General features: G+C 35.4%; 1 protein-coding gene across 2 annotated transcripts in view; it reads left to right on the top strand.

The window, feature by feature from the left end:
• The window catches only part of BTBD9 (BTB domain containing 9), a 99959-nt gene extending 83248 nt beyond the window's left edge, over window positions 1-16711 (top strand). The window contains exons 11-12 of one of the 2 annotated variants that reach the window (XM_026034043.1): window positions 11390-11468; window positions 15750-16711. In XM_026034043.1, the coding sequence (XP_025889828.1) occupies window positions 11390-11468; window positions 15750-15944 (274 nt within the window). In that variant the 3' untranslated portion in view covers window positions 15945-16711. Of the gene's footprint in view, window positions 1-744; window positions 957-11389; window positions 11469-15749 lie in introns of those variants that run through there. The other variant, XM_026034044.1, reaches the window with a different exon arrangement.
• Window positions 16712-17067: the final 356 nt, after the last annotated feature.

A 17067-nucleotide genomic window follows, 5' to 3' on the forward strand; every position in this document is an offset into this window, starting at 1 on the left:
AAAAAAAAAAAAAAAAAAAAAAAAAAAGGAAAAAACTTGCTCTTGTACCTCCTGTGTAAATCTGAGAATTTTTGGACTGCAGTTCATCCTGATTTACACAAGGATAACTTCACATATACTCTGTGAAATCCAAATGTCTCCTCCAGAACTGTGGAGCTCAGTGTAGTCCCATTCATACAATACAAAGATGGAATATATTTAAACAAGATGTCTGGGAAATTATCACACTGATGAGCTCAATTTCAAGTCTTGCTTGACAAAAATAAACTGAGGGTTCTCATTAATCGKTCCGTTTTGCTACTGGTAATGCCTGCTAGGGCAAATCAGACATAYAGAGCATCATTTTTGTATAATTATTGAGCTTAAAAACCTTGAATGATAGTGGTATTGAAGTACATAGTTTTTGTGTTTGTATGTTCACATTTTAAAGGATTCTAATAAAAGAAATGAAGAAAAAAGACCCTACTTCACAAACCAGCCATATTAAGCACAAAGTTTTCACATATAGGAAAAAAAGCTGTATCCTACTTCAGAATTTTAGAAGACTCTTAGAAGTGTGAAAATTCTGCATCTAATATTTAATTTGCTAGTTTTTATTCATCTGATCCTTGCTGATTGAAGGTTATCTTTTAAGTTGTGTTCTGAAAAGCAGTTCAATACAGTGAGAAGGTTTTCAATTTACTAAGTTTTTTTCATAAAAGTTTTTTCCACTTTTACTTTCTGGTCCTCTTTGTTGCTTTTCAGCCACAAACGTCCATGGATCTTTTGAGCAAGCCTTGAGAAGAGGAGCAGAGTTGCAAATTGCAGTGCATTGGTCTCCTTTGAATGTCTTTATCCATACACTCATTTCAGTGCAGCTCAAGTTTAGACAGCTTTACTCTTTGCCATTTGACTGGCATGTTCTCATCTTCTCCTTTCCACATATGTTATAGTAAAGATAACATAGTGAAGAAAACAGCATAGTAGCTCGCACATCACAGTGGATGTTTGTTCAGTATTGCTTGGAGAAAACAGAATTAATACCCAGTAACACCAGCCGTATCTGTAGCCATTAGGTGTTGGATTTTTCTTGCATGCAATCAAAGGCTTCAGCATCTTTTTAGATGCCTGCAAAAGAATTCAAGCTAATGTTATAAGGAGGTTGTGTATATGCTTTTTATTATTTTATGACATATCTTCCACAGAAAACGCATTTTGGTGAAGGAAAGGGAACTAGGAATAATTGTTATCCCAGAGTGTATCATTAATGTACACACATAGCTTTTTATAAGAAAAGTCCTGCGGAGAGCCAAGCTGTGCTGTTTAAGCTGAATTACATTTGTTCCTCTCTGGGTTGCAATGAATAAGCAGAGAGAGGCCTTTAACCTCAGCCCACGAAAATGATATCCCAAGGAGTTCTCCAGAACCGCCCTGTTCTGCAGGAGGAGGCAGCTTGATCCCTGTAATGCCTGTTTCCTGTTTGCTTTAACTGTTGAGGGGGTTTGTATTTCTAACAATAATACAAATCCTGATCCTGAAGAAATGAACATGTCTTAAGTCCTTCAGAAGCACATTAACCACTTGGGAGTATGATATTCTGTTTATGGTGCTTTAGAATAAGTCCTAGTTTTCTACTACTTATGGTTAAATAACTGAAAATTTAGGCCGACTTTTCATAGTAATAAACTCAGTTTGGATGCATTTGTGAGCAGTTATGTTTTAAAACACATAAAATAGCATTTCAAATAATAATAGTTAAGTGTATGTAAAATGCCTACTGCATAGTCTTCTGTTAAAATAAAAGTCAAATGAGTTGTTCAACTGTTTTTGTGAATTCATGAACATTTACATTGAATTTTGAGTAGAAGTGAAACTTCCCAGTGGCTTTGCTTTTTTTATTCTTATAGGACTTATAGAGGCTTTCTAAAGCTTCTGTGATAAAACGACAGGCTTTCAAGTTATTGTTATTTCAAGAGATAACATGCAAGGAAGTTCTCACTCTGCAGTTAGCCACTGCTTCAAATGTAAGTGTGGGTTTTTCAGGAAATATGTTTCCAGTCTGCTTTGAATAATGAAAAGATTTAGTACTGAAGGTTGATTATATATTTCATGAACCCCACATTGTTTCTGATATTGAAAGATATAGATATATTTTGGGTTTTTTTGGCGCTCTCTCTTTTCCTAACTTTTTTATTTCTTGGGCTGTTATTCATAAAGCCTAGTTAGGCAGTGTTAACAGTCAAGGATTTATTCTGTCCGTTGTGCATATGGATGGGATCAGCTCTCCCTGTTTCTGGCTGCTGCGCTCGTTCCTGTGGGCGCTGCCCCAGCCCCTCTTTCCCTTCTGACGCAGGACCTTTTTTGACACAGGACCCAATGCACTGAGCAGTAAAGAGCATCTCACCCACACTTTTTTTTTGTCTGAAAGGTTTTGTATGAACACATCTTTTCCAGAGCTTTTAAACAGGATTTCTTTAAGATTTCTTTCTTAAAGATCAAGCAAATTTACTTTCAAATATTTTACAGATTTGCAAACTTCTAGCTGTATTTAAAGATTTACATGCACTTTTGTAAAGCTGTCATTCTGAAGTATTGAAGTATTGTAATAAATACTTCAAAATTTTAATAACATTTTAATATTGTTTTTACTCCTCACTGTTTATGATAGATTTGTGCAGATTCAAAACAGATGCATGTTTCCCTGAGAGGCCAGATTATAGAATCATTCAGTCTTCTTGATTCTGGACTGATAAAGCAATGTAAATAAATAAAACTAGGTCATTAAAGTAGATTTARTTTGGTCAGTATTAACAGCCAAGGTGGAGATACTAATATTCAGTCACTGAGAGAKATGTTTCTGCCACGTTCTGTGAGCAGATGCTGCAGAGCTAGGACTGAGATTTTAGCCAGTGTGAAGATTGTTGTCTTTATAGAGGTAACATTCCTATGTAGAGGATTACTAAATTAAACCCATATGAGAGAGATAAGGTTTGTTTTGGAAGAAATGAAGGCACTCATTTGGTATCTCCCAAATCTTAACCAAAAAAATCTCCAAACTGTAGATATCTATTCCCTTGCTTTCAACCCTACTAASCCAATAGAAATATAAGAAGAAATTTTGAATTTTATTATATTGTTTCCAGTAAAGATGTTAAAGATCGTGAAATGCAGTAGCCATTCACAAGTTCAGTGAATGTTCTGTTGCTGAGGATGTGCACTCTGCAATGGAGTACAGTACTCCATTGCAGTGGGTTGTTTTTGTCCTGAAACATTTGTCCTTTTTGGAAATGGAATTTGAACCCATCCTATAGGGGGGAAGTCCTTACCCCCCCCCCTCCCCCCCTCCATTTCATTTAAAAATTATATTTTTCTCAACTTTCCTTGCTTCTCTTCTTCATTTACTAGCATGTGGTACTATGGCTATTTTTAACACCTGTCACCAAAAGATCTAAAATTGCTTGGCCACCATTAATGAATTGAGCTCCAATATTATGTTGATAAAGATCATTTGTATTTTGTAGGCACGGAACAGTCCTGGATACTGAAACTCTAAAGCCAGATCTACATCTTTTTAGGCCTGAAACTTAATTAAAAATCTCTCTTTGTCCTCTCCTTTTTTACCCTTTTTTCTTTACTTAATCTATCATCTCTGACAGACTTGAAAGGAAATCATATGTTATGAAAGCCTGCTTTTTTAGTTTGGATACAGTAATGTTAACTGTGGAAATATCAGTCTCATACCAAATCCATATTTCATATATTTTATTTTTCTGCTAGCTGAATGTATAACCTAATGTGYAGCCAGCCCAACATTTAAACAAACAAAATAAATCTGTATTGTCTCTACTTCACATCTCTCTGACCAAGATCATATTTAGTCTACAAAAGAATATTTAGTTAAATACCTCCCCCCACAGCCACTTTCTGCTAAGCATTCAKGTACCAGTTTGACCTATAATTTTGAAGAAGTCTGGAAAAGCYTGTGGTCCTAACTGATGTTCTTGGCCAGCTATTGCCAACACTGCTAACTGTAGCACAAATACTGATTTTCTTATTAAAGAGATTCTTGCTCCTCTCTTGGATCTTGTTAATTGAACATTTAGTCAGCAGAGGAACAAATTCACAGCTTCTGAGTACAGAACAGGAGATACCCAGATGTTCAGAAACTAGATATGAAGTTACTCTTCTCTCTCTAGTTACCTCTTGTTACAGGCAAAGCCATTAAATATAACAACTGGTGACATCTTCCTGTATAGTCAGGAGCCCCATTACAAGTTAATGTATCTTATGCTGAATGTGGCATTTTGCTTTCTTTCTAAAGATTTCTCCTAATTAGGTTGTTGGTATTCAGCATCTAACGTCATCAAAACTTTGAAAATTGTACTTTTTTCATATTGGCCTAAGCATGTGTAGTCTTCAATGTCACAAATACCCTGAATTGCCACAGCACACTATAGCATTCAGTATTAAACTACTGATTTATTCAAAGTAACGTTTTTACCAGTACAGATTATTTCCATGAATCACAGAAGGGAAGAATTATTAGATCTCTAGGTTCATCCTCTTGGGATTTCTGCACTACTGTCATATGCGATGTATTATTTGAGTAATGCTCAGTGACTTGTATCATGTATTTCAAGATAATTTTTATCAGAATCCCAAGGGAGGGGAGCTCCTTAATCTAAATTTATAACACAATACCAGAAACAGAAGTAGTATTTATGATATTTTCTGTCTTAATTCACTTTAGTCTCATGGTTCAAGGATGCAGGCTACCATTTTTTTTCCAGGCAACCCACACAGACGAGAATCTGCGGCCTGCAGGCCTTGTTTCTGACTTTGAGGTTAGCAGGTAACTCAGTCTGTGGTAMGGTGAAGGGTTGCAGTTTTCCTGCCTTCCACTAGCAAATCTTGGTGTGTTTGTGAGCTGGTATGAGGAGGCTCATGCCAATTTACTTTTTTTCTTTTACTATTTTATTCTTCTTAGCTGTTGTGGTTCAATTTATTGTATTCCTTGGGTGTTTGACATAGCAATTGGATGTTATCAGCAGTAATAGAAGRGTGGTTGCTGTAAGGGTGAAGTGTTGGAGTGGGCCATGTAATCACCCCCAAGGGGATGCAAGGGAGAAGAGTGATAAATACAACATCATGCTACTTGCCATAAAGGCAATGATTAATAGGAAGCATGATTCTTATGGTATCCCTAAAAATAACATTTATCTATCTGCTGTTAGTCACCTCTTCAGTTTAACTGGAGAAAAATAATAAATAAAACTTCAAAATGGTTGTAGGATTACAGGAAGATTAAGTCTCCTTCAAATTTAGTAGCAGGCCCCTGGTTTTGTAAGTGTATAGGTTAACATCTGAAATAGCCCTTCGCTGTCTTTTCYATCTGCATGAGCATCAGGAGCAGTAAATGCTGGTGACAAGTAAACACAGCAGGCTGTGCATGTACATCCTCTGCCTGTATGCTTYGTGTATATGCAAGCATGTAAATAAGATTGAGTTGAAGGTCTCATTACTCAAGAAATTGAGTAATTTCACAACCTTCCTCTCCCTAAAGACACCTGTGTAGGACCTACATATGTAACTCTTGACACAGCATAAAAATTATTTTTGCCACATTTTGCCGAATTCATGATAATTAGATTGAGGCTGATGTTTTTACATATAAACTATGTTTCTAGAAGTACAGAAAGCCCACTGAAATAATAATAAAAAATGTTTAACTACAAGTATATGTGTATATATATATGTGCATATATGCAATTTTGTGTGTATGTGTGTATATATGTTCACAGTTTATGCAATAGTAAAACACCACTGGATGCCTCTATTGGCACATACATGTGTTTGAAAATSTTACTGATAGATTTTACTGATGCTCAATTTGACTAAAACTTAACTTTTTTTATGGAATATTGTTTCTAAAAGAGCAAAAATGCCAACACTGAAGCTGCATAACAGATTGCTAAATGAGTCTTTTTACATTAAGAGCTTCATAAAGATGTCAGTCAGTATAAACTTCATTAAATCTATTTTATGTCARCATTTGTATTCCAATAAATATTGATTATCAAGTCTGTATTTTGTTTCTACAATAAATCATACACAATAAAACACATCAGGTCAGTAAAGAGCCCTTACTGCAGACAGATAATTTTTTTGGATTTGTTTTAGGGAAGGTAGTGATATAGAATAAATAAGTACAAATTTTCTTCAGATGTTCACAAAATTGTGTTCCTTATGGGGAGTAGCTTCAAAATTAAAAAAAAAAAAAAAAAAATCAGGAGAGTTTTCCCAAGAGGCAGGATCCACATGTTTACTGTTGAACATATAAGGCAGTTATGGAACAAATACTTCAACAAATAATTTCTGATATTTATTATTTTCACATTTGTTTTAGACTTTCATTATATTTCTCTTCAACCACTTTTAGTTTTTCTATTATAAGTCCTGTGTGTTTTTTTTCTTTCATACACTAGCTAAAGTGTATTCGCTATTTCATCAGTAAAACATACCATAAATATAACCCRGATGCATGAATAGATCAGTATTGCCTCTGTGTCTACGAAGAGAGCTTAGAAAGAAGCCCTTGCTTTTTGCTTGCATCCTCTTTATATCTTTAGAAATTCCAAAGGTGTTAAACCATCTTTTGCAGGATTGCTGTCATGCTGACAGCAAAAYAGATGGAAAACAGCTGTAAAGTAAAAAATATTAGTGGATGGAGAYGAGAGGAAGAACTGCACTAACTTTTGTTTTTATTTTAAAATTTCAAAGGTAAAGAACCTTACTTAGGATATCTTTTTTCTTATACTTCCTTCTCTGCTGGCTTGGGAGATAGGATGGATAGAGGATTGGGTCTGAGTACCAAGTATAATTGATTTTGATGCTCCGTAGGTTTCACGCCCTTACATAGTGTATTAAGTTCCAGCTTTGACAGGAGGGGAGGACTTAAGTCACTGTATTGCTTTGTACTGTTATAATGGAAAACGAGATCTTTTTCTATATGTAGTTTTATAGGGTATTTGCAAAGCAGTTGTAGACATATTTTGATTTTTATAATTGAAAATAATCTGTATAACAACAATRTTATAGTATTTATGCTGCAGTTTTATGTTTTTGTTGCAGCTACTCCACGGTAGAGATTGATTCATTAATATTCATTGCTTAAACAAGTGGGTGTATTAGCTATCATGCAGAATATACTACAATGGTTGAGTCTCTGTTGGCTTGCTGCTGCGCTCAGGGTTCCTTACTTGGCAGTTTCATGTGCTGCTTAATTGTTTTTATTAGGACAAACATCAGATTGAGCAATGGAAAGGCACCACAGCTGAGCTTGGTACTTTTCCTCCTATCACTTTTACAAATGTATCTCCTCACTACTTTATCAAAGTGAATGCTGTATTTCATTAAATGATTTAGTGGTCACTTTTGGCTTAAGTTTTCAAAATCCACATTCAAAAAACATAAACAGTGTTTTGTCATGCATAGACTAAAGCATGTGTGGACATAAGGCGAAATGGAGGTTCCTTGCTGCTGACTGATCTTTTTCAAGATGTATTGTTAATTKATATGTTTGTTTCCAACTCTGCTTTGCTTCTGGAGTGAGGAACAAAAATGGAAGCTGCGTGTCACTTTGGAAAATGGGRTCAAGCAGTTATTGTGCACAGAATTTCCATGCTTAATCTGAGGCAAGCTATCTCCAGTTTCATTTATTGGAAGCACATCCACATGCATAATAATGTAACTAATACATCCTAAWGAATGTTAGCTACATATAAGAGCWTCCTCTTTTGTCTTATGTTTTTGGTCTGAAGTTGGGTTGGGCTATAATAAGTGCAATTGTGTTGATCCTGCAGTGCAGTAATGGCAGCGGCTCATTAGAAAACCTCAGTAAAAGATAAACTTCCATTTCTTTCTGAATTTCTTCCTTTCGGAAGAGAAGGAAATAAGAAGGAAGGATTGCTATTTATATCCTATTGTGTAGAGTAAATCCTTAGAAAAATAGCAGCTTTTCATAGGAGTGACGAGGCAAGAATTGAAAATGCTGARAAAAGCCATTAAATTCTCTCTGAGGTGAAATGCTCCTGTAGAGTTGTAGGGAACTTAATAAAAACATATTGTTATAATTCACCTGGACATCAGTGTTTCTTGCATTCTTCCTGCAATAGCCTGATAAATAAGAGGACAGGAGGAAAGCAGAGGGGTTATAATGGTTTTTTTCTTCCTCTGAAGAGATTGTGGCAAATAGGTTGTGGGATGCACAAAGTCATTGCATTTTCTAGTGACAGCTGCTGCTGCTGGGGAGATGAAAGCTCTTGGCCCAAGGAGCTCTAAGTGAGACAGACAGAATCAGAGAATAAGAGAGCAAAAGATAATTATCTAAATTATGTTCAGACTATTACAGAAGACGAATATAGTTAAAATGTAATTAAATATGACAGGCTCACAGGATGCGAGCGTGGCTTTGGAATGCTAATCATCAATTACGGCGTCTCCTTTGGGGAGCCCGGCAGAACGGGAGCCTTGGAAGTGGAGTGGCTAAGGTGAGGTGTAGAGCGTTAAATAAAACACTGCAGGGCTGTAACAAGGCTAATTTCGTTTGGAAGATGGAGCTGTGGCATCAGGAGGCTTTTGCTGGCCAAACAACTTGCAGTAGTGCCTTTATCTTGAGGAGCCTGGTATAAATCTGCGAAGGCTGATAGTTGCTAGTCGTCTGCAAGATGTAAACCTCGGTTTGAAATAGTGATTATTTCTGCTGTTGAAGTGATGACCAGGACTGCTGCAGATTGAGCAGCAAATCTAAAATGAATCAGCCAGCATGACAGGTGTAAAAGCAAAAAAAAAAAAAAAAAAAAGATCAGCACTTTCTGAATGCTTAAAAAGAGCCAAACTCTGAAAAATGCATTCTGTAGAGGGATGCTAATAAGAAATGCAGAGGCAAGGGCAGCCATGTCAGTTTAGAAGTTTCTGATGACTTCCTTATTATCATATCCTATCATATCCAAATTAGTGACAGTGCTTGAAAAGTTTGTTTCCATGCACAGAGGAGGAAAGGTGGTGAAATGGCATCAATTGCACAGAAGGCTCTAATCCCARATCAAAAAGGAGCTGCTTTTGTTGTGGTTTAGTGCAGCTGTTCCTAGATTCCAGTGGAATATGGACACATCAAACCAGAACTTCATATACAGTTTGCAGAAAACTCTTGTAAAGACCATCAAACGTGATTATGGAAATAGAAAGAATAGCTCATGTGAGGAAAGAGTAAAATAGGCACATACGCATGACTTGGCTGCACATTTACAAAGCCATTGGCAAAATAAAATTCTACAGAGAAATTGAAATTATTTCAGTGGTGCCAGAAAAGAGATCTAATAGCAAAAAGAAACTTCAAGCTAAATGCAACCTATGATGTCTTCCTTTTAATTTCACAATGCCACTGAACAATTGTTATGGTTTGATACATAAACAGAAATCTTGCAGAATTTGTTATGCCAGCAAAAAAAAAAAAAAAGAAAAAAAGAAAAAGAGGGCAGATAGACCGTGATAATATTCTGTGGGTAATCTCACCACACGTGGAAATAGGTACACAGTATAAATTCTCTGCTGCATAATTTCATTCAGATTGGGGAGCAGTATGGCTTTACATGTATTGATAGCCACAGATATACTGTTCTATTTGAAATGAGTGCAGCTTTCTATTCAGGAAACCTTGCTTATTTCAAATGTMTCTCCTCCCAAATTCATTTGTATTATTTTCTTCTTTGCTTTTTCCTTTTTGCTGAGGAAATAAATTAAGAGACCTAATGTTCTCATTACCCCATCAAGAGCTAATTCTCTAGTGGCAATACTGAATTTTAATAAAGCTCCTACAAGCTGTTTGTAATTCTGACTTCCTCTTTTTTTAAGGGAAGGAAGTAAAACAGACACATACTAAAGCAGTAAATATTCGCAGGACTGAATTTATCGAAAACCCAATCTCCCTTCAAGTCTTATATCCTAAAGGAAAAAAACCAAACTGTTATATCATGTCTTGATAATTATAATCTGATCCTAATAACAGCAGCAGGGCAGTAAATAAGGATGTGTACAGCTGTGAAAAGTGGRAGAAGTTAGGGATTTCCCTGAAGGGATGATCTGGAAAGATAGTGTCAAAGGGATCTTCAGCAGATTTACAGCCTCTAAATAACTTCCCAAGCTATATGATGGGTTAGATGGGTCATTTTCATCCATCCTTGGAAAAAYCTGTGCTGAACTCTGGCAGTGTTATTTGACCAGCACTCAAAAGCGCTGTAAATGAATATGTTATCATATATGTTCCGTTTGATGATCCTTAATTACCCTTTTCCCCAATGATAGGATACAAACTCTAGCTTAGAGGCTAGGATGGCAGAGACCGTTCTTAAGAACTTTAAGATTTTAAGCTCTTTCATTTAAAACGGTTTTAGTATGTTTTCCAAATCACTAAATAGGTAAAACTCATTTTCATATTTCATATTTTCTTGTACAAAGTGTACATGTTTAAGTGTAAAAAAGCGCGTGCATTAATGCACACTATGGCAATAACTTTTCATGAGAATTAGTGCTACATTTACTTGGTTGTCTCAGCCAGTCATCTGTGGTAGACTTTGAGGTAAAAGGAATAAATTTCCTCTTTTTAAAGTTCATCATGATATTTAGCTATATTATATCACTAATAATAGAGTCCAATTCTGTTGAAAGTTAAATTTTGTATCTTGCTTTCATGTTTTATGAATTAAAAAGAATTATAACATAATTAGGGTAATGGAAGACTGTCATAAAACTGAATTTGTTGCTCTTGTTTGCTTTTTCTGTTTTACCGCCAGTATCCATAAGCACACATAAATACAGGAGTATGGTGGGAATCAGAGTCCTTTGCCTCTTATTTGTTAGACTACTTAGGACCTCACCTAAATCCAAAGATTATGAATGAGGAAGACCATAGTGTTCCCAGCTTAGTTGTTTTATCCAAAAACCACCGGCTCTGACCGGAGGTATTTAGGATTTCTCACATGCAGTTCCCAGAAGCAGTTCATAGAGGAATGCATTTTCTTCTGCCTGTCTGCTAGTAACAGAGTCAAGAGAGTTAGACATTGATTCATTTTTTTTTCTATTAATGTTAAGTTTTAACAATAGTATGAGTATTGTGTATATWTATCTTGTATATAAATTACAGTACTTAGTTACGCAAGAAAACACAATGAGCTTAAAAATAAAGGAGAACGAGGAGTGCTGGGAATTGAGGCCTTGGAAAGTGCTTTTCTGTTTGTCCCATTAAGTGATTGCCTGTGCTGTCACTTGGATTGCTTCTCTATATATTTTGCTGTAAGCTATTGTGACTGTGGTTAATAATATTTTCTGTATGGCTTGCTTGAATTTTTTGCAGATCCTGGCAAACAATCACTTTTGATAAACAGCCTGCATCTTTCATCAGAATTGTTGGCACTCACAACACGGCTAATGAGGTAAGGGCCTTTTGAGAAAAGAAGACCTGTGTTCTTCACGAATATGTAAAATATACCTACTTTTCATGTATTCCTATGTTATTAATAATGCTCCCTAAAATGCCTTTTTTTTTTGCACTCACAATCTAAGAAAAAAAAAATGTTTTCTTTATTTAAGAGCACTCTTACCCTCTTCCTGGACTCTGTAGAGTTCGAGGGGTGCTGCCAGAGTGGAGGATTCTTGCTGCACCCCTTGACAAAGTACAAGAAATTCATCTCATTTTGCCTTTTGCCTAGTGCCATCTAACATGCCTATCAGGTTTGGTTAATATTTAAATTATTACTTATTTTGATGAATGATCAAAATACTATTTTAATGCAATAGGAAAGGCATATAGCCTCTGATTACTTGGTTTTATCACCTTTACATTATCTCTTTAATGAATAAAACATAAGAAAAATCTCATTCTTCCTAAGAAAATCGTATTTGCATAAGATTCTTTTCTAATTAATTTTCATACCCAGTAAATCAGTTAACCAATAGTAGCCAAACCAGGATTTTTTTCATTTATTTCATATAAAAAAACCCACATTTGCAGCAGCACAATGAGTTCAGTATCTTTCTCATTCTGTTTTCTTATGCATCTATAATTTATAATCGTTATATATTGTCTCAAATGTGGTCTGGATTTTACAACTTCAGTGAAGTATTTGGAAAATGCAAATTTAAGAACATTTGCAAATCCTTGAGATCAGTACCTCGTATTGCAAAATTGCAGAGGAGCACTATAACGGCTCCTTGTATATGTGTGTGAGTTGGATATACATGAGGACCTATGTACACAACAAAACATGGCATTTTCACAATGAATTTTGGATGATGCTATTGTAGTATTAGTTGAGCCCATCAACTGTAATGGATCCTGGTTTTTAGTAAGACATTGGAAGACTTGTAAAATAGCATTGTTTATTGCAATAGCAATAGACATAGCAATTGAATAGCAATTTTTAAAGTTTTTTTCTGAAAGAAAAGATTTTTTTTTCCTCAGAAACACTGTCTATCTGTATCAAGCACTGTAGTTTATTCTTAACCAATGAAGTACAGTAGGAAGCTGCCTCTGGAAAGTTTGTTGCACCTGCAGGTGGAAGACAGGCCTATTTGCTTTTGGATCCTTTTTAATATGTTCTCTTTATTAAGAAAAAGCTATTTTTAGTACTATATTTTTAGTACTATATGCTAAAAATGTAGCAAATTTAATATATCTACTAAAAATGAATAATTTTATATCAGAAGAGCAGTCATGAAAAGCATCAGTAAGTAAAGACACAAATGGAAATATGTATTATGCAACCTTTTAAAATACCTGCATATTTTGCAAAATACAGAAGGAACACTTGCTTTGCATGTTAGTCTTTTTAAGCACTTCAGTATCTCTAACAAGCTTACATACTCCTATAAATTAATGTTGGGCTGTGCACAGCAAGTTGTTGATTCTTTCCTTTCTTTTTTTTCTATTTTCTTTAAAATGGTGTGAATAATACTTGCAAAAAGAAAGAAAAGATGTAAGAATTATACTTTACCATATGTTCTAAAGGTATAAAATGCACTTCATGATAGGAATTAAGTAGACCAAAGATGCACAAGGAAAGGCTTTCATAAGTTCACAATAAACRTCTTGATTTAAAACGTAGACAGGGTACCACCTGTTTGAAAGGAGAAAAGAAAAAAAAAAAAGAGAAAAATCTGACCCTGGTTTAGATACTGAGGCTCTCATATCACAGCTATGTCTATCACTGTTTTCCAAGAGGTTTGARATATGTCTGCAAAATCCTTTTTTTTATTATTTTTGAGGGGTTTTGAGGTTCATCTCATGGTATTCTGAAGTTACAATAGGCTTGTTTATTTCTTTTAATCACCTATTTTGATTTTTTTTCATCATTTTTCATTTTCTTCTGGGAAAAATATATCTGCTTATATTATCTGGTACTCATCTTTCTTTGTGAACGCTGAGGCAAWGATTTATTACTGTTTAAGCAGAATTTCCTACGTAGGTATCATCCCACAAAGCCTGCTATCTTCTTTACTACCCTCAGTTCCTCACATTCCATTTGTCCCAGATTCTGAAATCTCTCTCTAAAGTTTCCACATCCACTTTCCCTCTCTTCTATTTCATTCTTTAATCTTCTTGTGAACTTGATGGTCTGGTTATCACATCTCTCTTTATTCTGATCATATTTTGCATCATCATACCCCTATATTCACTCATAACTGCTTTCGTCTGTGCTCATCTCTTGCCAGCAGGCAGATTAATATATTTCTGAGTAATTCTCATTTTTCATCATTCTTTAATTCTATTTGATTTTGCCATTTTTCCTCTATTTTCATTTTTTTAATGGAGTTCTTTTATGACTCAGGCATCACAGACTATTATTCCCTGAAAGGAGGAGGCTTTTAAACATAAGCTTGATGACCAAGCCCCTGGTGATTTGAGTGAGAAGAGAGTTAGATCTCCAGTTTCCCCTCTCCATGACACTTGCATTTAAAGAATTCTCATCACTGTGTCTACAAATATTTTTTCTCAATTTGCTTAATGTATCTCAGTGTATTCTTAAGTATTTAATTGTGACTATTATGTTGTTTACGAAAGTCTCACCAATTTTATCATTTTTATGCTGAGATGAGTGCTGAAGAGCCTAGTATGAAAGAAACAATATAAGTGGAAGGTTTAATTTAAGGATGTGATGCTTCAGTTTTAATAGCCTAGCATTGGCTAAATTGTAGTGGTATCCATACATGGTTAAAAGAAAAAAAAAAAAAAAAAAATCACTGTATAAATTGCAATGCTGTTAGTTGTTGGCATAGGATACAGTAGAAATACAGAATCTTCTGACTTGCAGACTTTCATTCTGTTCATTAGACAATACTGCCTTTCAAGAAAAGCAGTGTATAACACAGATGAATTGATGAGATATTGTTCTTTGCTGGAACTCCTGATGCTGATAAGTGTGCCTGGAAAGATGCTGATAGCTGTCACTTCAAAAGCATAAAAGCATAAGTGTGAAAGGGGCTTCTCAAGAAATATAACTGAAAGAAAATAAATTAGACTTTATAAAACTCACCACAGTGCTTCAGGGGAAAACCACGGTGTGGGTGTGCAGGGAAAGCCATTATATGTGTGTATGCTTGTGGATATATGTATGAATGTAGGGCAGATAGGATTATAAGAGATTACCATTGTTTATGAAGAGAAATTTAAAGACATGAATTTATAGAGTTATGAAATGAATAGAAGATGTCATAAAAGAATGTAAAATTAATTCAGTGAAAGTTTAAAGCAAGTAACTTCAAAATTCATTTTTTAATGTTCATCAAGCTTTAGCTGTAAAGCTACATTACATGAGAAAATAGCAGAGTTTAGGTTTATGTCAGAAAAGATTTATTTGTTTAGTGTGTGGCAAAACTGCAATTATAGCCATGAGAAATGATATGGAAAGAAATTTAGTGACCTTTTAAAACAGTTTATACCTCTCTCTACTCAAACACTGCAAGAACAAATAATGTGTAAGCAAGAGTAAGAAAGATAGAAAATAAATTGATAAAATGTTTAAAGAGCTGGTTCTCTTGCTGTAAGATWCTATCACCTGTACTAGGGTCCAAGTATCACTTGAAATATCAGAAATTGATCCATGTTTCAAATCTGGTATTTCATTTAATGAATTAGCAGTCTGTTTGGAAACTCTGTAGACATTTCTATGTGGTCCAGGATAAGTTTGCAGAGGTATTATTGATTATAGCTATGGGCAATCTGAAGACAGATTTATATGGAGAATGATGAAAATTTCATTTCTGGTGTGTATGAACATTAAATCTTTTGATGAATTTGTAAATAGATTGTATATATGTTTATGACAATATTATTGTTGCTGTTATCCAATAGCATGATGTCTGATAGTAGGTATTTATGTTACTTTACAAAGAGAGTATAATTTACAAATATCTTTATTTGCTTTGGAGCAATGGGTCTGATTTTCAGTGCCATGCATAAAGGTTTGAATAATTTGATGACCTGCTAACACTTTGCTGTTTGTGGTACACTGACAGATGGTTTGGATCTCATGATGAACACTTTAATTTGTATTTTGGCAGTGTTTTGGCACTGATCCAGCCTGCGAGCTTCTCTATAGATTTCATTTTATTTTGATCATTCTTTTGCCAACGGTTAATTATTTAAGCATTTAGCATTTAAACATTAAGCATGTAATTATTTTGCTGTATCTTCATATATTTTTTTTTCTCTCCAGGTGTTTCACTGTGTGCATTTTGAGTGCCCAGCACAGAGCAGTACCCACAAGGACGAGGGCAGTAAGGAAGTGGCAGCAGCAGATGTGGGCACTGGAGGACAGCAGCTTGTTGCTCGCCCCGTTCGGGCTGCGAGCACCGGTTCCCTGCACTCCCCGCCTGGATCCACCTCGCGCACACATGCTCACCAGCCCTAGGAAGGACTGAAGGGAGCTTTGGAAGACCCAGTGACATTATATGAAATTATTCACAACCTTCGTGTGCTGGCACCTTTTTCTTTTTTTCCTTTTTTTTTTTTTTCCCCTCTCATTGAACAAAGGGGACCATGTCTGGGAGCTGGAAATGCTGAAATGGAAAAGGCTTCCCAAGGACATGAAGAGACTGCTTCACTATCCTCAATTTGTTCAAATCAGGCTGGTCTCTGGGGTGTGGGGCGAGGGGAGGAGAAAATAGGTCTTCAATCTTCATCAAGTCCCCCATTAACACCCTATCTCTCTAATCTAACCAAGACAAGGAGAACGGAAGGAAATAAAAGGCAGAGCTACAGTGGAAATGTAAAATGACTTTTGAACAGCAGAGTGGAAGGTATATGACATAAGTATTTGTTCCCTAAAGGCTTCCTTTAGCAAAGAAAATGTGTATCCTTATGGAACACATCAGAATATATGTAATTTTTTAAGTTTATTCTTAATTCATATTCCTTTGTAACTTCTAAGCTGTCTTCTAAATCATTTTGACTCTGTAGCCCACTTTGTTTCTTATTTTTGGCTGTAGCAAACGCAGTGCAGTAGATTAAGGAAGTATCAAGCATGTTTACCTGCTGAGATGCAAATTCCCTCATTCATCAGTGGGAATGACAAGAAAAGCCTTCATGATATCAACAAACTAATTAATGGATGCTATATTAATCATGACCTTAGCTGACTTTGCAAAGTACAGAATTTTCATTTCTTATACTCAAAGGGGAAATTCCTAAATCAGGCTTCCATCTTGAGAAAAACATATTTTCTGTTCTTGAAGATCATTACATACATTTTACCCTTCCTCCCTTCCCCCCCCCCCCCCCAAACCATAGATTTGATTCAATAGATTTATTGTTTTGAAAACTGGAAACCACACCTGCCCACCAAAGGACAATTGTTCTTCATAAAATAGGATGTTATAAAAAATCTAGCTCTTACTGTGCATCACAGAATTAGTTATCCATCTGGGTCTGCTTGGGTTGCTTATCTGCTTTGCTTGTTTTCTGTGTGTTCACGTTAATGATGATGCAGTCTCTTATTGTCCAGATCCACATGGCTTCTAGGAAGAGCTCTGCAT

Source organism: Nothoprocta perdicaria, unplaced genomic scaffold (assembly GCF_003342845.1).
Source record: "Nothoprocta perdicaria isolate Ctin4 unplaced genomic scaffold, notPer1 scaffold_139, whole genome shotgun sequence".
NCBI lineage: Eukaryota > Metazoa > Chordata > Aves > Tinamiformes > Tinamidae > Nothoprocta > Nothoprocta perdicaria.